The sequence below is a fragment of the Nerophis ophidion genome, linkage group LG17 (genome assembly GCF_033978795.1).
Source record: "Nerophis ophidion isolate RoL-2023_Sa linkage group LG17, RoL_Noph_v1.0, whole genome shotgun sequence".
Taxonomy (NCBI): domain Eukaryota; kingdom Metazoa; phylum Chordata; class Actinopteri; order Syngnathiformes; family Syngnathidae; genus Nerophis; species Nerophis ophidion.
In genome coordinates this window covers 6,328,471-6,356,421 of record NC_084627.1, presented here as the reverse complement: position 1 = coordinate 6,356,421, position 27,951 = coordinate 6,328,471, and the positions used below count along the sequence as shown (strand labels likewise).

The window sequence follows — 27,951 nt, the reverse complement described above, 5'->3', positions numbered from 1 at the left end:
CAAGCATTCCACCTTGGACACATTCCACTCATCCTGCGCATTCAAACTAGCATTTTTTTACACCTTCTAAAAAAAAAATCTGTAATAACAAATTCTTAAAAATGTTACTTCTTCAACATTTCTCGACCAATTTGAAAAAATCCTACATGATACTGAAGAAATCTGATGATTATCATTAATATATTTGTTAAATATTAAGATACGAGCTCAATATATTTAAGAAGATATTAAATCATTATAATTGTGAAGATATAACATAATATATACTGTAAGTAGAAGGTGATGATGATAACTGAATACCATTATGAAGATATTAGTGAATTAAAAAGAAGATATTGGATAATTATGAAGAAATGAGATGAATATGATCATGAGTTATCGGTATAAGACAGGGGTGTCCAAACTTTTTCCACCGAGGGCCACACACGGAAAAATTAAACCATGCGGGGGCCGTTTTCATATTTTTCTTTTTTTTTTTTTTTTTACCTTTAGGACTCCCAGGGACCATAGGGGGTCTCCGTCATTAACATGTTAACAATAAGTCAAATTATTATTTTCATTTTTTATGTAACGCTTACAGTAAATCTCTATATCAACTTCAGGTTGATATAAAGTTAAAAAAAAAGGATTTATGCCTTTTCAGTCAAAGACAACTTTGTTTTTTTTTCGTAAAACTGAAATATGCAGTATTTCCTCCGTTGCCCAAAACATTCAGAAAGCAATGTTTGATCTGAATTAATTGGAGCCCTAAAAAGATGAATAATGCAGGACACCATTGATTTAAGTATATTATTATTTCTGAGTAATCACAGTGAAAAAATAAATAAAATCCCAAAGGCCCCCCACTCATAAAGTGATACATTTGTATTATTATTTGTTTTACTTTCAACACTTAAGTTACGAGATCAGCTTCAGATATATCTGTCGATTTTACTTTTGAACTATTATTTTGTTTGTTTTATGCTCTTTTGTCAAAGAAAACACTGTTTTTATATGGCAACCACAAAATATATGCACATAATATTTTCCACATAAAACATTATAAAGTGAAATATTAGAAGTAATTGGAGCCTTATATAGGTCAATAATTAATTATAGAAAAACATTTTTTTTTTAGCTTTGGCAATAAGGGTAAAATAAAGAAAGACAAAAGAAAAACAAACAGCCTGCATGGAAACTTTGTGTCAACATTGCAACTTTTCCCTGTTAGATTTCACCTCATTCTACTTTTTTTATTGTTTTTATTTTTGCAATAGCATCTCCAGAATGTGTGGCGGGCCACTAAACAATTAGCTGTGGGCCGCAAATGGCCCCCGGGCCGCACTTTGGACACCCCTGGTATAAGATGTTCTAAGGTGATGATATCGAATCAACACGATGATGAAGATATTAGTGAGTGGCATCATGGTTGAGAAGGAGAAGAGTGAAGATGATGATGAAGATATTAGTGAGTGGCATCATGGTTGAGAATGAGAAGAGTGAAGATGATGATGAAGATATTAGTGAGTGGCATCATGGTTGAGAATGAGAAGAGTGAAGATGATGATGAAGATATTAGTGAGTGGCATCATGGTTGAGAATGAGAAGAGTGAAGATGATGATGATGAAGATATTAGTGAGTGGCATCATGGTTGAGAATGAGAAGAATGAAGATGATGATGAAGATATTAGTGAGTGGCATCATGGTTGAGAATGAGAAGAGTGAAGATGATGATGAAGATATTAGTGAGTGGCATCATGGTTGAGAATGAGAAGAGTGAAGATGATGATGAAGATATTAGTGAGTGGCATCATGGTTGAGAATGAGAAGAGTGAAGATGATGATGAAGATATTAGTGAGTGGCATCATGGTTGAGAAGGAGAAGAGTGAAGATGATGATGAAGATATTAGTGAGTGGCATCATGGTTGAGAATGAGAAGAGTGAAGATGATGATGAAGATATTAGTGAGTGGCATCATGGTTGAGAATGAGAAGAGTGAAGATGATGATGATGAAGATATTAGTGAGTGGCATCATGGTTGAGAAGGAGAAGAATGAAGATGATGATGAAGATATTAGTGAGTGGCATCATGGTTGAGAATGAGAAGAGTGAAGATGATGATGAAGATATTAGTGAGTGGCATCATGGTTGAGAAGAGTGAAGATGATGATGAAGATATTAGTGAGTGGCATCATGGTTGAGAAGGAGAAGAGTGAAGATGATGATGAAGATATTAGTGAGTGGCATCATGGTTGAGAATGAGAAGAATGAAGATGATGATGAAGATATTAGTGAGTGGCATCATGGTTGAGAATGAGAAGAATGAAGATGATGATGAAGATATTAGTGAGTGGCATCATGGTTGAGAATGAGAAGAATGAAGATGATGATGATGAAGATATTAGTGAGTGGCATCATGGTTGAGAATGAGAAGAATGAAGATGATGATGAAGATATTAGTGAGTGGCATCATGGTTGAGAATGAGAAGAGTGAAGATGATGATGAAGATATTAGTGAGTGGCATCATGGTTGAGAAGGAGAAGAGTGAAGATGATGATGAAGATATTAGTGAGTGGCATCATGGTTGAGAATGAGAAGAGTGAAGATGATGATGAAGATATTAGTGAGTGGCATCATGGTTGAGAATGAGAAGAGTGAAGATGATGATGATGAAGATATTAGTGAGTGGCATCATGGTTGAGAAGGAGAAGAATGAAGATGATGATGAAGATATTAGTGAGTGGCATCATGGTTGAGAATGAGAAGAGTGAAGATGATGATGAAGATATTAGTGAGTGGCATCATGGTTGAGAAGAGTGAAGATGATGATGAAGATATTAGTGAGTGGCATCATGGTTGAGAAGGAGAAGAGTGAAGATGATGATGAAGATATTAGTGAGTGGCATCATGGTTGAGAATGAGAAGAATGAAGATGATGATGAAGATATTAGTGAGTGGCATCATGGTTGAGAATGAGAAGAATGAAGATGATGATGAAGATATTAGTGAGTGGCATCATGGTTGAGAATGAGAAGAATGAAGATGATGATGATGAAGATATTAGTGAGTGGCATCATGGTTGAGAATGAGAAGAATGAAGATGATGATGATGAAGATATTAGTGAGTGGCATCATGGTTGAGAATGAGAAGAGTGAAGATGATGATGAAGATATTAGTGAGTGGCATCATGGTTGAGAAGGAGAAGAATGAAGATGATGATGATGAAGATATTAGTGAGTGGCATCATGGTTGAGAATGAGAAGAATGAAGATGATGATGATGAAGATATTAGTGAGTGGCATCATGGTTGAGAATGAGAAGAATGAAGATGATGATGAAGATATTAGTGAGTGGCATCATGGTTGAGAATGAGAAGAGTGAAGATGATGATGATGAAGATATTAGTGAGTGGCATCATGGTTGAGAAGGAGAAGAATGAAGATGATGATGAAGATATTAGTGAGTGGCATCATGGTTGAGAATGAGAAGAGTGAAGATGATGATGAAGATATTAGTGAGTGGCATCATGGTTGAGAAGAGTGAAGATGATGATGAAGATATTAGTGAGTGGCATCATGGTTGAGAAGGAGAAGAGTGAAGATGATGATGAAGATATTAGTGAGTGGCATCATGGTTGAGAATGAGAAGAGTGAAGATGATGATGAAGATATTAGTGAGTGGCATCATGGTTGAGAATGAGAAGAGTGAAGATGATGATGAAGATATTAGTGAGTGGCATCATGGTTGAGAAGGAGAAGAGTGAAGATGATGATGAAGATATTAGTGAGTGGCATCATGGTTGAGAAGGAGAAGAGTGAAGATGATGATGAAGATATTAGTGAGTGGCATCATGGTTGAGAATGAGAAGAGTGAAGATGATGATGAAGATATTAGTGAGTGGCATCATGGTTGAGAATGAGAAGAATGAAGATGATGATGATGAAGATATTAGTGAGTGGCATCATGGTTGAGAATGAGAAGAGTGAAGATGATGATGAAGATATTAGTGAGTGGCATCATGGTTGAGAAGAGTGAAGATGATGATGATGAAGATATTAGTGAGTGGCATCATGGTTGAGAAGGAGAAGAGTGAAGATGATGATGAAGATATTAGTGAGTGGCATCATGGTTGAGAATGAGAAGAGTGAAGATGATGATGAAGATATTAGTGAGTGGCATCATGGTTGAGAAGGAGAAGAGTGAAGATGATGATGAAGATATTAGTGAGTGGCATCATGGTTGAGAATGAGAAGAATGAAGATGATGATGAAGATATTAGTGAGTGGCATCATGGTTGAGAATGAGAAGAATGAAGATGATGATGAAGATATTAGTGAGTGGCATCATGGTTGAGAATGAGAAGAATGAAGATGATGATGATGAAGATATTAGTGAGTGGCATCATGGTTGAGAATGAGAAGAATGAAGATGATGATGAAGATATTAGTGAGTGGCATCATGGTTGAGAATGAGAAGAATGAAGATGATGATGATGAAGATATTAGTGAGTGGCATCATGGTTGAGAATGAGAAGAGTGAAGATGATGATGAAGATATTAGTGAGTGGCATCATGGTTGAGAATGAGAAGAATGAAGATGATGATGAAGATATTAGTGAGTGGCATCATGGTTGAGAATGAGAAGAATGAAGATGATGATGATGAAGATATTAGTGAGTGGCATCATGGTTGAGAATGAGAAGAATGAAGATGATGATGAAGATATTAGTGAGTGGCATCATGGTTGAGAATGAGAAGAATGAAGATGATGATGATGAAGATATTAGTGAGTGGCATCATGGTTGAGAATGAGAAGAGTGAAGATGATGATGAAGATATTAGTGAGTGGCATCATGGTTGAGAATGAGAAGAATGAAGATGATGATGATGAAGATATTAGTGAGTGGCATCATGGTTGAGAATGAGAAGAGTGAAGATGAAGATGATGAGGGCTAATTGAATGGAATGATTTCTTTGAAGGCTTTATGGCGTGTGTGTCCCCCTGGCGGCGAGCAGCGGAAGTGTCTCCCGCCCGCTGGCGGCGGCGTGTGTGGCGCATGCGCAGAGGCGCTCGGCGCAGGCGGTGTTTGTCAGCCTCAAAGCCTCACAGCGCGAGCTGCTAGCCGCCATTTTCTCCGCGTCTCTCCCTAAAAGCCCAGAAAAAGAGTGGCGTCGAGCCGCCCTCCGGACCGCCTTTCGCCCGTGGGAAATGGGGAATTGTGCCGCGGGTCGCCGCGAGATGTCGACCATTTGAGCAAGTTAGCGAGGGAAAGCAGAGTTTGGCGAGCAAGGTGGAGATCGCTGATTCGTCCATTGCCTGAGTCCGGAACGAAGCCCTCTGGCGCCGTGAAGCGGCCCTCTGGCTCCCCGCTGGCCTGCTCTGGCACACCTGCATGGCCTAGCAGGACATCTCGCCACCGCGCACTGCTTTTCTGCCGCCCGAGTGTCGGGGATTGTCAAGCAGATTCCCGGGGAGAGTGCGAGCTGGTCACGTGGTAGGTTCCTCCTTTTTCTTTGTTAGCCGCTAGCCTGTTAGCATGCCAGCAGCCTCACAACACCCGCCTGTCTGCGGGCTTCTGCGGGCTTTCTGCGGGCTTCTGCGGGCTTCCTGCGGGCTTCCTGCGGGCTTCCTGCGGGGAGGACAACCCTGATCAGCAACCTGTGTCGGTTGCGTCAGCACAGCTAGCAGGCCAACGTTAGCCTCCCTGACATGTCATACATGTCCCGCGCCAGGGACACATGGACGCGGGCTCTCTTCTCATGCCAGCCGGTGTAGGACCAAGGTGTTGGAGCGCAGATGCATTACATAATGTGCCTGCCTCGGAAATCCCAACATGGCGTAGTGGCGCTGACGACAAACTGCAGTGAAATAGTGAGAGGCCCGTTCACATCCGCCTTCATCTTTGAAAGCAATGTCCCTCACATCTTTTATGGTCTGAAGACCTTTGCACACCTCCTGCAACACTGACCAACCCCTCCTTCCACTTGCAGGCCTTTCTCTGACCATGGCACCATTATGCATAAACACACTGGCTGTCATTCAACACATGTTTTCAAGCACCAATAGTGTGGGAACGTCCACAATACCAACTTGGGTGTCTTTAAAGTGACAATGTAAACATTTAGTGTAAAACAATGTTCAGCGTTTACTTTCTGAGAAGCGCTCTCCTCAGTAGTGGACATTTTTATAACCGTTTGGAAAATGCTTTTCTTCTGAAAAGTTTATTTCACCTTTTTGAAATTGGTGTTCGGTTTGCTGGCTTCAAATATATTTGACAAGTGATGGTTTATCAAGTATTCCCTCATATTTGTTGTGCCTTTGAAACTCTCGAAAGGCAGGTGGCACTTTAGATAGTTAGATAGTACTTTATTGATTCCTTCAGGTGAGTTCGAACTCTTCAGGAAAATTACAATTCCAGCAGCAGTGTACAGAGTTGAGATCAATTTAAAAAGTAAATGATGGGAATTTAAATGGAAACAAAATAGAAAAATATTAAAATAAAAATAAAAAGCAACAATGGCAATAAAAATATAACAGTAAAATAAAAAATATAACGAGAAACTAGGCAGTAGTGACCATGTTATGAAAACATATTGCAATGATATTGTTTTGCATCCCCTGTCATCCTAGTACCCCCCGCCCCCTCCCCAGAGAGGAGTTGTAGAGTCTAATGGCATGTGGGACAAAGGAGTTTTTTAGTCCATTCGTCCTGCACTTGGGATGAAGCAGTCCAGCAATGAACACGCTCCATACTCACTAGTTTTTCTACAGTCCTCTTCTCTACCACCGTCACCAGTGAGTCTAATTTCATTCTGATTGTAGAACCGGCCCGTCTGATCAGTTTCTCCAGTCCGGAGCTGTCCTTTTTAGATGTACTGCCCCCCCAGCACACTACCATGTAGAACAGAACACTGGCAACCACAGACTGGTAATACATCCACAGGAGTTTTCTACAAATGTTGAAGGAGCGCAGCCTCCTGAGGAAGTACAGCCTGCTCTGTCCTTTCTTCTCCTTTATTCTGCTCTGTCTTTAGAAGGTAGACTGCAATACCTCTGCCAAAGAAGTTCTGATTTCGCCAAAGCTTGTCTGTTTCTTAGCAACACAACTCAAAATGATTATGATGAAATATCCATAAAACACAAGTGTGTCCTGCAGGCTTCTCCCTTCACACCCCAGTCTAGCTGCACTGAGGATTGTGGGAGATGTAGTTTATTTTCAGACTAGTCTGACGGCGAGGACCTACAATCCCATCACGTTTTTAATACAGTTGAACACACTTCCCCAAAAAGCTCATGAGGGGTGTACCAACATTGCAATTGTTACCAGTGTTTGAACTAACTCTGTGTCTCGTACCCAGGCTGTCCTGCGGGGGGGCAGTAAGCGGGTGGTGTGGAGAAGGCCACGGCGCCCGTCTCTCTGCACTGCATGGCTGCGATGGCGCCCGCTCTCACCGACGCCCCAGCCGAAGCTCACCACATCCGCTTCAAACTGGCTGCCCCGTCATCAAGTCTGTCCGCAGCCGGCGCCGAGAACAGCAGTAACGCCAACAGCATCCTCATCCACAGCGGCGGCCCAGCCAAGTGTAAGGTCGGGTCTGAAGAGAAGTGTCCCCTTGTTGAATTCTGCGGCGGGGACCAGGACCAGCAGCAGCAGCAGCAGTCCCAAGCCGACTCTGTGGCCCAGGCGTCGGCCCTGGGCAAACTCCAGCCTCTGGTGGCGTCCTACCTCTGCTCTGATGTAACACCTGTCCCCTCCACCAAGGAGTCAATCACTCTTCAAGGAGTTTTCCTCAAAAGCCACAGAATATTGCCCAGCTCCTTGCTCAACGGTGGAGACTTTCTGTTGAGGAAGAGGCACGCCATAGAACTCTCCGGAGGCCAGCTCAAAAGCCTCATGAGTGGCACTAACGGTGGGGGCCAGCCGATGGCACCCGTCAACGGCCTGGCCAAGAAGCTGGCCAACATGTCTGGTTCTGGCTGTGTGATGGCAATGAACGGGGATAAGCCTCCTGCCTCCACGGAATCCCAGACTTTGGACTCAAACCCCCTGACGGGTCATATTCCGGTGAAAGGAGCCCTCAAACACAAGCATTCCTCTGGAGTTTGTCCCAATACACAACCCTCAGATTGTCAGTCTGCAGCACTTTCCTCCTGTTGTCATGGCAGCGTAGAAGTGAAATTGGAGGAGACGGACGCACAAACTACAAGTAGAAGTTCAGACCGGGAGAAAGCAGGTTGTAGCCAGCAGGGTTCCCCGTCTTTGGACATCCTTGACACTCAGGTCGGGGAGCGCACACGTCTCAGCAGCAACCGCCAAGTGGAAATCGAAAGTCGCCTACGGCGGCTGCGCAAGCGCCTTCAGGTGGTCCAGGCCAAGCAGGTGGAGCGACACATTCAGCAGCAGCTGGGCGGCTTCTTGGACACCGCCGTCAGCCGCCTGTTGGCGGGGAACCGCAAAGAGCAGTCCACGGCAACATGGAGGACAGGGCGCCACTCTTCTTCAAACAACAGAGACAGTTTGGGACGCTTCCTGAAGAGCGGCTCCATGCCTCTGGAGCTGGAGAGGTTGTACCTGAGCGGCTCAGCCAACCTGCACTCGGCAGAGACCGCCTTCGACTCGGATGTTACGGAGAGCAGTTCTGGGGGAGACTCAGACCTGGAGGAAGAGGAGCTGACCCGGGTGGACATTGATCAGCGCCATGTCAAAATGTAAGTAACAAGAAACATCAAGTCACATTCTGAGTCCATCCAAATGTTCAAAGGTGGATTTTAAAAGTGTTTTTCAAGCCATCGCTGTGCTTACAAGCTAGCTGCCTGTACTATGTCAGGTCACCACCTCTACAGTGTTTAGTTTTACCTGGGGCTCATGTTTCTGCAGGAAGGCCAAAGAAATAGTCAGCACATAGGGTTCAACAATTACGCTCAGAAATATAATTTCTAGAGCTTTGTCCAGAGAGTTTCATCCTAAAACAATCGACGTGTATCCTGCATCCTCACTGAGACACTTGGTAATTACAGTACGTCTTTTAAGGTGAAGCAAGAAAGAACGAGCACTACACAACCACTGTCAAGGCTGTTCGGCCTTCACAATAAAAGCACTGCATGCTACATCCTCTCTGCCTGCGCAGAAAAATTACCTACATGTTTTCTGTATTTTATTTATATATATACATATATATATATATATATATATATATATATATATATATATATATATATATATATATATATATATATATATATATATATATATATATATATGTATATATATATATATGTATATATATATATATATATATATGTATATATATATATATACACACTCGTATATAATCTCATAATGTAATTATGTGGCGCGCCGCCACAGCATTTTAATTACCACCACACCTTGAAAGTAAGGGCTTTTTTTGTACTTGAAAAGAAATGAAAGTAATATAGTGCAGCCCCCAGAAGAAATAACACAAAGTTACCAATCTTTATGATAACAAACGACGACACAATTCCAACAGGTGTTACCTGCCATGAAAACACTTTTAGTGTCCTTGAGTCTTCACTTCCCCGGACACACAACACTTCATCATCCTCTGCCAATCACCTTTTAGACACGGTGTGTTTGTAAACGTGGGAGAAACTGACATCAAATCCCAACCATACGAACAAAAAACATTACCATTAGCAGGTCGTTACAGTATGAATTTATATGTATAGTCTACTTGTACACTATTGACAAGTGATGTAGTGAAAACTTGACCGCCAAAAAAAGACTTATCACCAATAACTGTGCTACCGAAACCGGATGTAAACAAAACATACCATTGTTTGGAGCATTGTCAGCATGTCTGTGATGTTTATATATATTGCAGATATACCCGCGGACAACCATCTTCAAAATGTGCAAATATTAAGAGGACAGTGGCGACTTGAAAGAAGACAAAATCTAACTGGAGCAACAGCGCCAAGCAAGTGTGACGTCATGCTATTAACACAAAAACAAGATGCAAGATTTGTTGCTAGTTTGTTTTAGTATAAAACAGTCATTAAAAGTCTGTCAACACTTGAAAAAATCTCGACAGTACCTTGTACAAAAAACAGCATCATTGAAAATATGGCAAACCGTAAAAAAAATATGTTAATACTGATGAATAAAAACAGATTTTACATACATATACATTTTATTAGCCTTTTTTAAAAGAAAATCATAGCAAAATATGCAAATTACTCGATGACGGCATTGTGACCACGCTTCCACTGCCACAGGTATCATGGCAGTTTTGGGGAAACCCTGATATGTATGTGTGTATGTATATATATATGTGTATATATATATATATATATATATGTATGTATATCGATAGTGTGCCAAATTGTAGCTGAGATAGGCACCTGCGACCCCAGAGGGAATAAGCGGTAGGAAATGGATGGATGGATGGATGGTTTGCCAAATATGTAAACATACAGTACAACCCTCAAAGCCCTTTTTTGCTGAAAAGGTGTCAATATGCTGTTTTATGGTGCATGCCATCACAAAACATGCACACAATTACACACAACTCTTTTTGCCTTGCACAGCAACGCGCTAACCTAACTAATATTTTGTGTGGGCTTTTTATCTCTTTTCTGGCTGTAAAGTACAGGAGACGTAGTTTAGGGACCCTTTCTACGACCAATAGCTTGTATTCAGTCACCTGACTTTTGAACCAAGTGGTGGTCCACCAAACCAACATGGCTGCGAACAGTGAACACAGCAAACAGTGTCCAAACTATCCAAGTGCGCAAGGAGTCTAGATCTTACCACTAAAAGCAGATTCAAGCAAAAAAAGCTAACTAAGCAATGGAATAGATCCCTATATTTTATTAAAAAAGATTTGGGGAGTGATATCAATGATCAGACATTGGTGGCGTTCAGGCGTGGAACTATTGTGCTCCAGCCATCATTCTACACCACAAAACAGATGGAAATGTGAAAAGCATGAAGGTCTACAACTTGTGTGTGGCTGGGCCAGGGACATTGCTATCAAAACTCTCCTGGGTAAATATGTATTGTTTTTGGAAGTGTCAGGTTGCATTTCATGATTTAACTTTGTGTCTTGCAAGGACGCGTCCTTGTAATCAAACTAGCACTCCATAGCCTTGATTCGCTGTTTTTCATGTTGCCATTACGTTAAGCACTTGTAAAGATAAGACACCACTGAAGACCTGTATGGCTGTTGACATGTTGCTTTGTTGTTGCATGCATCGTTATGAGTATGCGTGTTTCCCGTCTTTTATCAAAATATAACTAGAGATGTCAACACTGTGTATGTGCTGATAGTCACTTATGATTGTTTATCAAAATATAACTATAGATATAAACATTGTGTATCTGTTGAAAGATTCATTTCTGATTGTTTATCAAAATATAACTATAGATGTAAACATTGTGTATGTGCTAAAAGATTCATTTATGACTGTTTATCAAAATATAACTATAAATGTCAACATTGTGTACATGGTGAAAGTTTCACTAATGATGGCTGTCTTTGGTAAAAACTTTCTTTGTCTTTGCTCCCTTGGACCGACGTGTATCTTCCATGGACACTTTTCTCATCGTTTTGTAAAATCTTGACATCTTTCGCCCTTTTTGATTACCTCTCAAAGAACTCTGAAGAAACTTTTATCCTTTTCAGAATTTTACCGCAATTTGTAGTATCACCTCTAACATGTTTTAAATATCATTAGTATGACAAATAATATAATAACTACATGAGGCAATTCCTGAAGGAATTGCGTGTGATGCTCCAAGTGAAGTGAAATGCTGACTTAATGTGGTATGAATGTTGGAATAGTTTGAATGTTGAGGAGTTCGAATGAAAACTATCATTTGGTTTGGAACTTGGGAAAGTGTTAGTTTGAATGTCCAGGATAAGTGGATTTTGTTGATGTTGGAATGCTTTGAATATGTTGACAAACCTGGGAATTGTGCAACTTGGAAAAATGTCGCAATAATTTCAATGAAAAATTCCGGAAATGTGGTATGGATGGACTGGGAGCATGAATGTCCTGAATGAGTTGAATTAGTTGGTGTTGGAATTGTTTAGATCGGTCAAGAAATGTTGAAGTAGTAACAGTTTGAATTAAAAATGGTATTACGGAATTTCGGGAAAACCGGGAATTTTTCAAGTTCTTAAATCAACTTGTTTTTTTGTCCTGACTAACAGGAATGTTTTGACAGTAAAATGGTTGAAATGGGATGAAAAATGTGGAAGGAAATATTGCACTAAAAAGGTTGGAAATAAGGTTAGAAAAAAACAGGAATTCCTGGAAATTTGTTGAATGTGGAAAATGGTTGTTTAAAGGCCTACTGAAAAGAGATTTTCTTATTCAAACGGGGATTGCAGGTCCATTCTATGTGTCATACTTGATCATTTCGCGATATTGCCATATTTTTGTTGAAAGGATTTAGTAGAGAACATCCAGGATAAAGTTGGCAACTGTCGGTGTTAAAAGAAAAGCCCTGCCTCTACCGGAAGTCGCAGACGTTGACGTCGCAAGTGTGGGGGCCCCTCACATATTCACATTGCTTATAATGGGAGCCTCCAACAAAAAGTGCTATTCGGACCGAGAAAACAACAATTTACCCATTAATTTGAGCGAGGATGAAAGATTTGTGTTTGAGGATATTGATAGCGACGGACTAGAAAAAAAACGGACTAGAAAAAAAAGTTTAAAAAAAGAGTTAAAAAAAAAGCCCGCGATTGGGACAGATTCCGATTTGTTTTATAAACACATTTAATAGGATAATTCTGGGAAATCCCTTATCTTTCTATTGTGTTGCTAGTGTTTTAGTGAGTTTAGTAGTACCTGATAGTCGGAGGGGTGTGTCCACGGCCGGTTGTTGACGCGCAGTGTTTCAGGGGAGTCGACGGCAGCTGTGGACGACACAAGCTCAGCTTTTCTCCGGTAAGAACTGACGTTTTGACCGAAACCTGCTGGTTGACATTCCGTCTTGATTCATGCTCGCTTGACCGCGCTCTGATCCATAGTAACGTTTCACCTCCGGGAATTTTAAACAAAGAATCACAGTGTGTCTTGTGTGGCTAAAGGCTAAAGCTTCCCAACTCCATCTTTCTACTGTGACTTCTCCAATATTAATTGAACAAATTGCAAAAGATTCAGCAACACAGATCTCCAAAATACTGTGTAATTATGCCGTTAGAGCAGACGACTTTTAGCTGTGTGTGTGTGCGTAGCGCTCATACTTCCTAAAAACCTGTGACGTCTTGTGTACACGTCATCATTACACAACGTTTCTAGGACGAAAATCCTGGGAAATTTAAAATTGTAATTTAGTAAACTAAAAAGGCCATATTGGCATATGTTGCAATGTTACTATTTAATCATTGATATGTAAACTATCAGACTGTGTGGTGGCTAGTAGTGGGGTTCAGTAGGCCTTTAAATGTAAAGGTGGAATGGTTCGAAGAGGTAGAAAAATGTGAAAATGGTGGAAGTTTAAAAAATGGCCAATTCTTTTTAGATTGGGAAAAATGTCTCGGAAAACCTAGAATTCTGGGAAATCTGGGAATTTCTGTAATTTTTCAAGGGAAAGCCTGCCATTCCCTAATAGGCTGGACAGTTTGAATCGGAGAAGAAGAATAAATAGATGAATGTTGGTGTAGAACAGTTTATATGTGTGAATGTTTTCCAAAACATTGACACATATATATGTTATCCCAGGAGGATGCAACAGGGCTGGGCAATAATATCATAGTTGGATGACAGTGATCAGCTCTTAGCATATTTCCTCCATCAAACATGGCGCAGCTGTCAAAAGTTAGCAGTAAACAGTAGGGGTGTAATGGTACACAAAAATTTCGGTTCGGTACATACCTCGGTTTAGAGTTCACGGTTCGGTTCATTTTCGGTGCAGTAAGAAAACAACCAAATATAATTTTTGGGGTTATTTATTTACCAAATTTGTAAACAATGGATTTATCCTTTTAACATTGGGAACACTATAATAATTCTGCCCACGTTAATCCACATTAAACTGCCTCAAGTTGTTGCTTAGATTAAATAAAATGACAAAACCTTTCTTCTACATATAAAAAGTGTAACATTAAACAGTTTCAAGTCAACTCATCATGCTTAATTTATTACAGCATTTGGGAAGCCTGTAGTTGACTTTTATTATGTAAATGTTATCTTTTTGTCAAAATGTGATTGCAGGCACCCTGCCATTCAAAACTAGGCTGCACTACTGATTAATGTAACTATAGCTGAAAAATAGTACAATTGCAATAGGAGAGACTACTCATCCCTGAAATCTATGGAGTTCATGTTAGTTCATGTGAAATATCAGACGGACAGGGCTTTGCTGCCCCTAACACACGCACACACACACAGCAAAATGAGCTAATGTAAAGCTAAAAGATAATTAGCCTTCACATCATCTCAAGCCAGAACTGTGAGCGAGCTGAGCTGCAGTTTAAGTTTCTAGAATGTCAACGGGCTCATAGTGATGTTTGTAATAGTTGTGACTGGAAAGTGTTTTTTATAATTTGGGGAGTGTACGATGTCCGCTGCTAAACGCACATATCTGCTCGACAATGAAGCATTTACAACATGCGTTCAGAATACGCACTGCTGATTGGCCGTTAAATCGCTCTGAATACGCACTGCTGATTGGCTTTGTATGTAACCAATCAGATGGTTGTGTGGGCGGGACAATGCTGGGTGCTCACTGCTCGGACAGAGGCAGAAAGCAGAGCAGCTTGTTAAGACTTTAGAATACAAACTCGTTCGATACACCCTCGTACCGAACCGAACCCCCCGTACTGAAACGGTTCAATACAAATACACGTCCCGTTACACCCCTAGTAAACAGTAGGCTTGCTGGTATAATCCTGCACAGAACAATCCACCTTTTATTGACCATGATCCTGTCTGTGTCTGTCCATGGCAAAAGTCAAGTTTGTCATGACAAACATAATGTTGTGCCTCGTCCCCTTACACCAGGACCGTCCAAAGTGTGGTCCGGGGGCCATTTGCGGCCCACAGGTAATTTTTTAAGGGCCCCACGGCTCATTGTAAAAATACCATTTAAAAAAATTTAAATAAACATAAAAAATGTTTATAAAAAAAACCAACAGGTGAAATGTAACAAGAAAATGTTGCAATGTTGACTCTAATAACTCAAAGCTGCCATGCAGGCTGTCTCCTTCTTTAAAAAATAATAATGAATCAAAATCAATGACATTATGAATTATTGACCTATTCAAGGCTCCAATAACGTCACATTAAATATTCCACTTTGAGATGTTCTTTGGGGAAAATGTTGCATATTTTGTGTTTGCTATGTAAGCTGTTTTTTTGGTTTCTGTTTTAAAAAGGGCCTAAAACAAACAAACAAAAAAGATAAACAACAATACAACTTATAATCTGAAGTTGATCTAGAGGTTATTGTGTTAAAAGTAAACAGTTAATAAAATGTATAATATATTTTTAACACTTTAATGAGTAGAACCCTTTTGGATCCCAAATAATTGCTGTGTAATTTGTTTTTAAGTTTCATTGCTAAAAAATAATAATGAATTAAAATCAATGTTGTTATGAGTTATTGAGCTTTTTAAGGCTCCAATTATTATATAATCTCAAATATTCCACTTAAAAATGTATTGGGTAAAAATATTACATATTTTGTGTTTTTAAAAAAAATAAATAAAAAAACAGTATTAGATAGATAGATAGATAGTACTTTATTTATTCCATCAGGAAAATTACAATTTTCAGCACAATCCCATTCAAGATCAGACAAACATTACAGGGAGACAGAACAGGATCGCTGACGGGTCTGCCGGCTTCCAGCGCCCCTTACAAAAAAGATGACATACAGGTAAACGGGGATTGAAGATTAAAATAAAATAAAAATCGGTCTTAGCCTGGGCCCTGGAGGGGGGGTGCAGACTGAGGCCAAGGGGAAAAAATAAATAAATAAAAAACGACTCATAGCCATAGTACACATCCCTCTTCCATGTGTGTAAGAGGGAAACATCAAAGAACACAGAGGACATTAAAGACATTAAAGCAGCAGATACAACCAGACACTTCTACATACAGCTATGAATAAAAAGTAAAAGAAACATATCCACTGTGGTGGCCTCTGCGGTGTTCCACACCATCGTCCGCTGGGGTGAAGGGAGCATGGCCAGAGACAGAAGCAGACCCAACAAAGCAACCAAGTTTGACACCCCTGATCTAGAGATTTAAAGGCCTACTGAAAGCCACTACTACCGACCATGCAGTCTGACAGTGTATATATCAATGATGAAATATTAACATTGCAACACATGCCAATACGGCCGCTTTACTTTACTAAATTACAATTTTAAATTTCCCGCGGAGTTTCTTGTTGAAAACTTCGCGGGATGATTACGTGTGTTCGGGACGTTTTGGGTTGGAGGGGACATACTATCTCAGCACCAGTTACGGCTAAAAGTCGTCTCTTTTCATCGCGCAATTACACAGTAATTTGGACATCTGTGTTGCTGAATCTTTTGCAGTTTGTTCATTGTTCAATTAATAATGGAGACTAAAAAGAACAATGCTGTTGGTGGAAAGCGGTGTATTGCAGCTGTCTTTAGTACCGAGACACAGCCGGTGATTGTTTGTTGTGAAGCTTTAACACTTCTCTATGTCAACCAGCATGTTTTTGGATGGGAAAATTGTGAAATATATCTTACCGGAGACATCGGTGATTTATTCGTCCTCCTGCAGTAGCTGTCAAAAAAGGCAGCTATGAGCTTGGCTCCTCGGCTTATCTCTGAGACACTGGCGTGTTCACCGCAGCTATCCGACCTCGAGGTATGTCTTTACAATCTCACTAAAACACTATTAAAACAATAAGCAGATAAGGGATCTTCCAGAATTATCCAGTAAATGTGTCTAATTACATCTGAAACGCCCACACTGCCGCCGTCCGGAGCCGTCGCTTTTTTTTTTTTAATTTCTTTATTTTCTAGTCCTTCACTATCAATATCCTCAGCCACGAATCTTTCATCCTCGCTCAAATTAATGAGGAAATTGTCGGGTTTTTTTCGGTCCGAAAAGCTCTTTTTGTTGGGGGCTCTCATGATAAACAATGTGAGGATGTGGGAGCCCTCACACGGGTGACGTCATCGTCTGCTACTTCCGGTAAAGTCAAGGCTTTTTTTTTTTTATTAGCGACCAAAAGTTGTGAACTTTATCGTGGATGTTCTCTACTAAATCTTTTCAGCAAAAATATGGCAATATCGCAAAATGATCAAGTATGACACATAGAATGGACCTGCTATCCTTTAAACCTTGAATAATAATACAAATAATAATACTGAATAATAACACATTTTTTATATTTTTTCGACCAAAACCTTTTAGGGTCCCCGGGATCAAGCCTGAGTGGAGGCCCAAATGTATATTTTTTGTACATATATATTTTGTTGTCATTAAATACAAATAATAAATAAAACACTGGTGAGAAGTAATAATGTATCCAAGCCGTTAAATACAAATAATAATGAATAAAACACTGGTGAGAAGCACTGGTGTTTAAAAGTCATTAAATACAAATAATAATAATAAATAAAACACTGGTGATAACCACTGATGTTTACAAGTCATTAAATACAAATAATAATAAATAAAACACTGGTGAGAACCACTGATGTTTACAAGTCATTAAATACAAATAATACATAAAACACTGGTGAGAACCACTGATGTTTACAAGTCATTAAATACAAGTAATAATAAGTAAAACACAGGTGAGAACCACTGATGTTTACAAGTCATTAAATACAAATGATAAATAAAACACTGGTGAGAAGCACTGATGTTTACAAGTCATTAAATACAAATAATAAATAAAACACTGGTGAGAGGTAATAATGTATCCAAGCCGTTAAATACAAATAATAATAAATAATACACTGGTGAGAACCACTGATGTGTACAAGTCATTAAATACAAATAATAATAAATAAAACACTGGTGAGAACCACTGATGTTTACAAGTCATTAAGTACAAATAATAATAAATAAAACACTGGTGAGAACCACTGATGTTTACAAGTCATTAAATACAAATAATAATAAATAAAACTGGTGAGAACCACTGATGTTTACAAGTCATTAAATACAAATAATAATAATTAAAACACAGGTGACAACCACTGATGTTTACAAGTCATTAAATACGAATAAATAAAACACTGGTGAGAAGCACGGGTGTTTGAAAATCATTAAATACAAATAATAATAAATAAAACACTAGTGAGAAGCACTGATGTTTACAAGTCATTAAATACAAATAAATAAAACTGGTGAGAAGCACTGATGTTTACTAGTCATTAAATACAAATAACAAAACACTGGTGAGAAGCACTGGTGTCTACAAGTCATTAAATACAATTAATAAATGAAAAACTGGTGAGAAGCACTGATGTTTACTAGTCATTAAATACATATAACAAATAAAACACTGGTGAGAAGCACTGGTGTTTACAAGTCATTAAATACAAATAATAATAATAAAAACACTGGTGAGAAGCACTGGTGTTTACAAGTCATTAAATACAAATAATACATACTGGTGAGAAGCACTGGTGTTTACAAGTCATTAAATACAAATAATAATAATAAAAACACTGGTGAGAAGCACTGGTGTTTACAAGTCATTAAATACAAATAATAATAATAAAAACACTGGTGAGAAGCACTGGTGTTTACAAGTCATTAAATAAAAATAATGCATACTGGTGAGAAGCACTGGTGTTTATTAGTCATTAAAGAAATGTAATAAATAAAACACAGGTGAGAAGCACTGGTGTTTATTAGTCATTAAAGAAAATTTATAAATAAAACACAGGTGAGAAGCACTGGTATTTATTAGACATTAAAGAAAATTTATAAATAAAACACAGGTGAGAAGCACTGATGTTTACAAGTTTTTAAATACAAATAAATAAAACACAGGTGAGAAGCACTGACGTATACAAGTCGTTACATACAAATAATAAATACAACACTGGTGAGAAGCACTAATGTATACAAGTCAATAAATACAAATAATCATTTACTGGTTGAAAGTGATGTTTAATACATGTAAACTTAGTATTTAGTACACCACTGATACTTTGTGTACTGCAGAATGTTTGTGATGACAAGCAAAAAAACTAAAGAACTTTGGGAGGATAAAAAAAGTTGTTCTCTACACCCACAAAATGTGCTGAAAAGTCAAACCGTAGTCTTAATACCAAGTACGGACTGTAGACAGGGTTATCTGTCCTCTTGTTATAAAAATAATAATATATATAAATAAATACAAAATATGGGACCATCCGACTTTAATTAAAGAAACATAACCTGTTATTGGGGTGATATGAGTGTGATATTCTACACTCGGACCTTGCGGAGAGAATGAGCATGTTCAGTGGAAGGCTCAGACTCCCAAAATGCAACACGGAACGACACAGGAGGTCCTTCCTACCGACAGCCATCAGACTGTATAATGCATATGTTCCTTGACTGCACTTAAATGTAGAATATATTTATATTATCCATATATTATATATTGTATATAATATATGTTATATATTATTTATTGTTAATATTTTTTTATTGTGAGCCAACTGTGGTGCTGGATTTCCCCCAGGGATCAATAAAATACTTTCTATTCTCTTCTATATTTCATAATGACTGGTGATAATGTTTTTTGCCAAATGGCCCGGCCCTAGGCTGCAATATATATCACATTGTAGATTGTCAGCCATCATTAATGGTGAGGGTGGCATCCTCTTCAATGGTGAATCCATTCTGAATGGAAGATGATTTGGTATTAAACTATATGGGTGGTGTAACGTCCACGCCAGTGGCCCTAACGGAAAAAGCCCAGTGTGGTTTATCAGCACAACATGTTTCCACAAGATGAAACCACAGAGGGTGGGGACATCATGGTCTTCGAGTAAAGTTACTCAACTTAGACACGAATACTGCATTTTGTGATCACTTCTTTGTCTGCGTCTGAGAGTGTAGGCTGTGTGTTTTGTGTACGTGACCTACTTCTGACTCTCCAAACCAAAACACTTCCCTCGTCTTTTTACCTCCACTGAAGGGAGATTTCAAGCAGAGATGTGACAGTGCCTCAGCATGAATTCATGCCCAAGGAGGGCTGGTTGACACGATCCATGATGTTTTGGCAAAGTCTGTATCATTTTCACCGCTAAAATACAGTAGCCCCAGCATCGGTGTTCATGTGCATCGCCACAACATGATAGACCAATACTGCTTGTAGTACACATTACAATTCATTTATTAGCAATTACTAGGCATATAACAGTATCGAACCTCTTGGTACAGTATTACGCTATTAAGGCCACAGTGCACTATTATTGCGGTGTATGTCAAAAAAAGACTTTAAAATGTTATGTTGTGTCAGGAATGTTTACGATAAACACACTTACTGTAATTGAACACAAACATAACATCGCTACAAAGTATTTGTAAGTGCAAATAATTGTTTAGGAACATCTGTTTAAAGCAAATATTACAAATACTAACTTACAGTTGATGTCTTTAAAGTGACAATGTAAACATTTAATGTAAAACCAGTGTGTTAGTTAAGGTGGTGTCTCTCCGGCGAACAGACCAGGGAAGGGGGTGGGTGGGTGTTATGTAGGGATGGGCGATATATACGATAGATCGTGGGTTTGTCTCTCTGCGATATAGAAAATGACTATATCGTAACATTCGAGTATACGTTCTCACGCACTAGCTTTTAGCCGCGGGCATTCAGGCTCTTCTCACTCTTTCCTGTGTCTACTCACAGACAAACAGGCGCACATTCTTACATACGTCACATCATAGGTCACATGCGTGTCCGCCCTCGCAGGGCAGAGAGGTAGCAGAATGGGTTATATTAGCTGCTAACGTAGCCGTACGAGAGAATGAAAGTGCGGATCTGGTAACAAATGAAGGAAGACTTAATTCCCAATAAAAACATCTGGGTTTCCATCGTCTGGCGGTGGTTCGTCTTCTAGTGGGAATATGTCGAACAGACAACCGTAATTTGTCAAGTGTGGGGGGAAAAAGCGTTGCTATAAAAAGTAGCATTACTGCTAATATGTAGCATCATTTGAAAAGTCACTCGCTAGAGAATGAAGAGAATTTCATAACCTTAGTAACATACCACATAGTGAAGGACGAATACTATTTGATTTCTTATTATGCAACTCATTTTTATTTGACACTTAAAATGTCTCTGACAATCTTACACTTTGTTTTGGAAATGACATGAATGTTTGTGCCATTGCTTAATAACTTTAATAAATACACTTTTGGTCAATTGACGTAGTTTAAAATGAGCATATATGAATGCAGTATGAAGAAGAATGTTTTAATGTAGGCACATAGAATCATCATACTGCGGTGATTATATGCATCAAGTGTTCATTCAAGGCCAGGGCAAAATATCGTAATATATATATCGTATAAAAAGGCAATATCGCCCAGCCCTAGTGTAAGGATCGGTGTAACTCGACCTGTCGCCATCACGTCTCCACCTCGTAGCTGCCACCACATAGCCTGGGGGGGCAAAAGACTACAGACTGTGGTGAAGTAGGCCGGCTTCGTCGCATGAAGAAGCCTAAAATTTTGGGCTGTGTTTTTCGCTCCATTTGCTGAATGGCGATATACGATATCCATCTCGATATTTTTTCCATAAAGTAAAAACAAAACAGTCCTAGTTACCTGAAATACTAAGTATGTCATTATTATGCCACATGCTGACATATGTTCAACTCATCATGCTTAATTTATTACAGCATTTGGGAAGCCTGTAGTTTTATTTTTATATGTAAATGTGATATTTTTATCAACATGTGATAGCAGGGACCATGCCATTCAAAACTAGGCTGCTAAATTACTAATGTTTAATGTAACTATAGCTGAAAAAATAGTACAATAGCAATAGGTGAGACTATTCATCCCTGAACACCATGAAGTTCATGTAGGCTTTATGATGCACTTACATTACTATATAAACTGTCAGAGACAGAAACTCTTCATTTAACATCATCTTCTTTTTTGCTGCTTCAACACAGCTCAAGCAACACTCCGTAACACACACACTGCACAATGAGCTAACGTTACGCTAAAAGCTAATTAGCATTCACCTCAAGCCGGAACTGCAAGCGAGCTGAGCTGCAGTTTGTTTCTAGAAGGTCAACAGGCTCATAGTGATGTTAGTAGTAGTTGATTTGGAAGTGTTTTGTATAATTTGGGGAGAGTACGCTGCCTTATGCCCACCTGCTGAACACCTATCTGCTCGACACTGAAGCGCTGACTCCATGCGCTCTGGAACGCACTGCTGATTGGTTTTTACCGCTTTGAATACGCACTGCTGATTGGCTGTTACCGCTATGGTTGTCACCAATCAGATGGTTGTGTGGGTGGGACAATGCTGGGTGCTGTTTCGGGGACAGAGGCAGAAAGCAGAGCAGCTCGTTGAGAATTTAGCTTATGCGGCTACTTCATATGTCCGTGTGGAAACTTGTTCGGTACTTCTCCGAACCGAAACCCCCATACCAAAACGGTTCAATACAAATACACGTACCGTTACACCATTAGTGTGTGTGTGTGTGTGTGTGTGTGTGTGTGTACACACACACACACACACACACACAGTGGGGCAAAAAAGTATTTAGTCAGCCAGCGATTGTGCAAGTTCTCCCACTTCAAATGATGACAGAGGTCTGTCATTTTCATCATAGGTACACTTCAACTGTGAGAGACAGAATGTGAAAAAAAAAATCCAGGAATTCACATTGTAGGAATTTTAAAGAATTTATTTGTAAATCATGGTGGAAAATAAGTATTTGGTCAAGCATTCAAATCTCAGGATACATGGCCCCATTCATTCTTTCCTTAACACGGATCAATTGTCCTGTCCCCTTAGCAGAAAAACAGCCCCAAAGCATGATGTTTCCACCTCCATGCTTCACAGTAGGTATGGTGTTCTTGGGATGCAACTCAGTATTCTTCTTCCTCCAAACACCACCAGTTGAGTTTATACCAAAATGGATACATGGATGATACAGCAAAGGATTGGGAGAATGTCATGTGGTCAGATGAAACCAGAATAGAACTTTTTGGTATAAACTCAACTGGTGGTTATGATGCACTTACATTATTATATCAACTATCAGAGACAGAAACTCTTCATTTAACATAATGTCCTTTTTTTGCTGCTTCAACACAGCTCAATCAACACAGAAAAAAGTCAAGTGAAATATCTTAGTTTTTAACTGTAAGTCAATATTGCTTGTCTTTCTCTCAGACAGACAGGGCTTTGCTGTCCGTAACACACACGCACGCACGCACACACACCACACAGTGAGCTAACGTTACGCTAATAGCTAATTTGCCTTCACCTCAAGGACTGCGAGCGAGCTGAGCTGCCGCTTGTTTCTAGAACGTCAATGAGCTCATAGTGATGTTACTAGTAGTTGACTGGGAGGTGGTTATTATCATTTGGGGAGAGTCCGCTGCCTTACCTGCTAAAAACACCTTTCTGCTCGCTCCATGTTACATGCGCTCAGAATGCGCACTGCTGATTGGTTGTTACTGCTCTGCGTGTAACCAATCAGATGGTTGTGTGGGTAGGACAATGCTGGGTGCTGGAGAGATGTACTGACAGGCAGATGCAGAACTAAACAGAGCAGCTTGTTAAGACTTGTGTGTGTGTGTGTGTGTGTGTGTGTGTGTGTGTGTGTGTGTGTGTGTGTGTGTGTGTGTGTGTGTGTGTGTGTGTTAAAACTTTAGTTTAAGCGGCCAAAACCTGCGGGTAACCCTTATATATATATATATATATATATATATATATATATATATATATATATATATGTATATGTATATATGTATATGTATATATGTATATATATATATATATATATATATATGTATATGTATATATATATATATAATATATATATAAACATGAAGCACCATGTTGCTACAATGATTTAGTGGGCCAATACTGCTAGCATGCAAGCGAGAAGAGGAGATGAATGATCATGACTAATGCAGAAAGGAAGGAAGAATGGGGGAGGAGCAGAAGTATGCCTCTAAGCTGAAAGACTCCTTTTCTCCTGGGATTCCCTCTCTTTCCTCTTGTGTTGATTCCACTCTGACCATGCTGGCTTTCACTTGGTCCTGGCTGCACCAGGAGTATGTCTATAGTCAGCCATTATGTTGGTATTGGCCTGACTCCTCACAAATAGTCCTTTTTAGTGCACAGCAACTCCTCCTTTTCTCCATAGCTTTTTTATTGGCCTTGTCGGACCTGTATTGAGTAGGAAAAGTTGGTGAATGACAGGAGAAGAAAGGTGTGGCAGCACAGGATGACTCGTGCAGCAAGTGACATGCAGGCCTGTGCCTCCCGTAACAATGATGGCCTTTGCTTTTTTAAATGCCTGGACCATGCATTCACATACACAGGCGCGTTTGGCTCCATCCAGAAGTGTCAAAAAGTTCATCAAAGTCAATCAAAAAGTTTGCAAATAGAGGGGTTTGTACATCGAGGTTCACACACAGGCACATTTGGCTCAATTGAAAAGTTTGCAAATAGAGGGGTTTGTAATAATTAATGTAATATCAATATAATTAAGTTTTTCCTGTTTATTTTTAAATCAATGGTTAACCTTTTTACTCTTATTTTACCACCATTGTGTGCTTTTTCTGTCAAATAAAATGTTAATGAAATGCAAACATCCTCATATGTATGGGTAAAATACATATTTGACCCATATCATAATTTTTTATTAATAACTTTTAATGTCCTTTGTGTTCTTTGATGTTTCCCTCCTACACACATGTAAGAGGTATGTGTGCTATGGCTGTGAGTTGTTTTTTCCCTTGGCCTCAGTCTGGACCCCCTCTCCAGGGGCCGAGGCTTTGACCCACCACATTGTTTCCCTGTATCTCACTTTCTTTGTATGGGGCGCCGGAAGTTGGCAGACTCCTTAGCAATCCTGTTCTGTCTCCCTGTAATGTTTGTCTGCTCTTGAATGGGATTGTGTAGAACATTTTAATTCCGCTCAGGGATTAATAAAGTAATTCTGATAAATCAAAGCATAATAATTGTGTAAATGTATCAATAAGTGTTTTAAGTACATTATACTTGTGTACGGTTCTTTTTGAGACCTTTATTTTGTTAGCATAGTCAGGCCGGATGTGAGGCTCCGTGCTATTATTGTGAAGGGGAAGTGTGCTGTGCTGTTGTTTTCAAGAATTCCACTGTTTGTACATTGATGTTACATCCATGTGTTGTGTGCGTGTGTATGATTGTTTGCACATTGATGTTCCATCCTTGTGTGTGTGTGTGTGTGTGTGTGTGTGTGTGTGTGTGTGTGTGTGTGTGTGTGTGTGTGTGTGTGTGTGTGTGTGTGTGTGTGTGATTGTTTTTACACTGGTGTCACATCCATGTGTTGTCTGTGTATGATTGTTTGTACATTGATGTTCCATCCTTGTGTGTGTGTGTGTGTGTGATAGTTTTTACACTGGTGTCACATCCATGTGTTGTCTGTGTATGATTGTTTGTACATTGATGTCACATCCATGTGTTGTGTGTGTGTGTATGATTGTTTGTACATTGATGTTAGAAACGTGTGCAGCGGTCCATGACGGCGTACGTGTGTGGTGGTCCATTACATCGCCTACTAGGAATTAAAAACTGTCTTTTTTTCATACATGTATTATTCGCACGGCTATGTTATTTATTGTATGTATAAATAATATTTTAATGAAAGGACAGACAGTGTTAGCATGTGGACGACATGCCAGAATGCAGAAAGGCATGCCTTTTTCCCCTCCATCATGATGGAAAGTGAGAGGTAGCCATCAGTGCAGTGGACGCTGCATGCATACATGCACACAGTGTTGTTTGAGCATCTCCATGGAGACACAGGTGGGATGCACCAAGCTGTGTGGATGGATCAGGATGTCTTGATATGGAACATCCATCAACATCTGCTTGATATAAATCTTATCTCCCCAAACAATACAAGTCAAGCTGGGATACTTGGCAGCTCATACCTGGAACTTGTATTGACAAACATGTCATCAGCACATTTGAACAAGACATAGCATACACACCTCCTCCACAATAGGCCTTTTAAGACTGGGGACCATTACAAAGTAATACAAGTCATCAAATAGATTCTGTGAAAATGAAGGCTTTGAATGACATTAAAGGCCTACTGAAAGCCACTACTAGCGACCACGCAGTCTGATAGTTTATATATCAATGATGAAATATTAACATTGCAACACATGCCAATACGGCCGCTTTAGTTTACTAAATTGCAATTTTAAATTTCCCACAGAGTTTCTTGTTGAAAAGGTGGCAGAATGATGACGCGTGCGTGTGACGTCACAGACTGTAGAGGACATAATAGCGCAGTACCATTTGCGGCTAAAAGTCGTCTCTTTTCATCGCATAATTACACAGTATTCTGGACATCTGTGTTGCTGAATCTTTTGCAATTTGTTCAATTAATAATGGAGAAGTCAAAGCAGAAAGATGGAGTTGGGAAGCTTTAGCCACACAAACACACAGTGATTCCTTGTTTAAAATTCCCGGAGGTGAAGCTTTACTATGGATCAGACCGGTACCACTTGTCAACCGGCAGGTTTCGGTGAGAAAATTGTGGTAAAAAGTCGCCTCTTACCGGAGATCAGCTGAGCTTGCGCCGTCCATGCAGCTGCCGTCGATTTTTATCTATTTATTTTATTTATTATAAACAATGTGAGGACGTGAGGAGCCCTCACCCTTGTGACGTCATCGTCTGCGACTTCCGGTAAAGGCAAGGCCTTTTTATCAGCACCAAAAGTTGCGAACTTTATCATGGATGTTCTCTACTAAATCCTTTCATCAAAAATATGGCAATATCGCAAAATGATCAAGTATGACACATAGAATGGACCTGCTATCCCCGTTTAAATAAGAATATCTCATTTCAGTAGGCCATTAAAAAGCATTGAAAGTAGAGAGGCTATTGTAAAGATAATAAAAATGCTTTCAAGATGCAGCTCATGGAAATCTGGGCCCAATGTTGTCTTGGAAGCACTCTCAACCTGCGTCATGGTTTCATATACAAGTAGGGATGCACCCATTCCACCGGTAGAGAAGTGGTGGGTTCCAGCCTCTTCCATGGATATAGTTGAGTTGTCAGCGTGCAGAGTTAACCCTTATACAACGTGCCATCCTTCCAAGTCCTTGTCTATGACCACTCTGCTGGAAACAACTCTGGGGATACATGTTGTTGTATTAAAATGTGTCTTTTAAAATTGAAGACCACAAATTCTTGTTAACTGTTTTTAGTCCGGCTCCAGTCTGCATGGTACTACAGGTGCACTACACTTTAGGGATGCACCATCATCAACATTGGATCATTTTTACACCTTCAAACAGATAGCCACTGACTAGGCTTGACTTGTGTGCTATACTGCTACTAGTATAGTATCACAGTACTCATTCATCATATTCACTACTATACTAGTATAGCATCACAGTACTCATTCATCATATTCACTACTATACTAGTATAGCATCACAGTACTCATTCATCATATTCACTACTATACTGGTATAGTATCACAGTACTCATTCATCATATTCACTACTATACTAGTATAGCATCACAGTACTCATTCATCATATTCAGTACTATACTAGTATATTATCACAGTACTCATTCATCATATTCACCACTATACTACTATAGTATCACAGCACTCATTCATCATATTCACTACTATACTGGTGTAATATCACAGTACTCATTCATCATATTCAGTACTATACTAGTATAGCATCACAGTACTCATTCATCATATTCACTACTATACTAGTATAGTATCACAGTACTCAGTCATCATATTCACTACTATACTGG

General features: G+C 39.4%; 1 protein-coding gene across 3 annotated transcripts in view; it reads left to right on the top strand.

Moving 5' to 3' along the window:
* LOC133535882 (KAT8 regulatory NSL complex subunit 1-like) overlaps positions 1–27,951 on the top strand; it is a 56,383-nt gene that overhangs the window by 1,588 nt on the left and 26,844 nt on the right. For 2 of the 3 annotated variants that reach the window (XM_061875906.1, XM_061875904.1), the window contains exons 1-2: positions 5,052–5,477; positions 7,342–8,692. In XM_061875906.1, the coding sequence (XP_061731890.1) occupies positions 7,410–8,692 (1,283 nt within the window). In that variant the 5' untranslated portion in view covers positions 5,052–5,477; positions 7,342–7,409. Of the gene's footprint in view, positions 1–5,051; positions 5,478–7,341; positions 8,693–27,951 lie in introns of those variants that run through there. The other variant, XM_061875905.1, reaches the window with a different exon arrangement.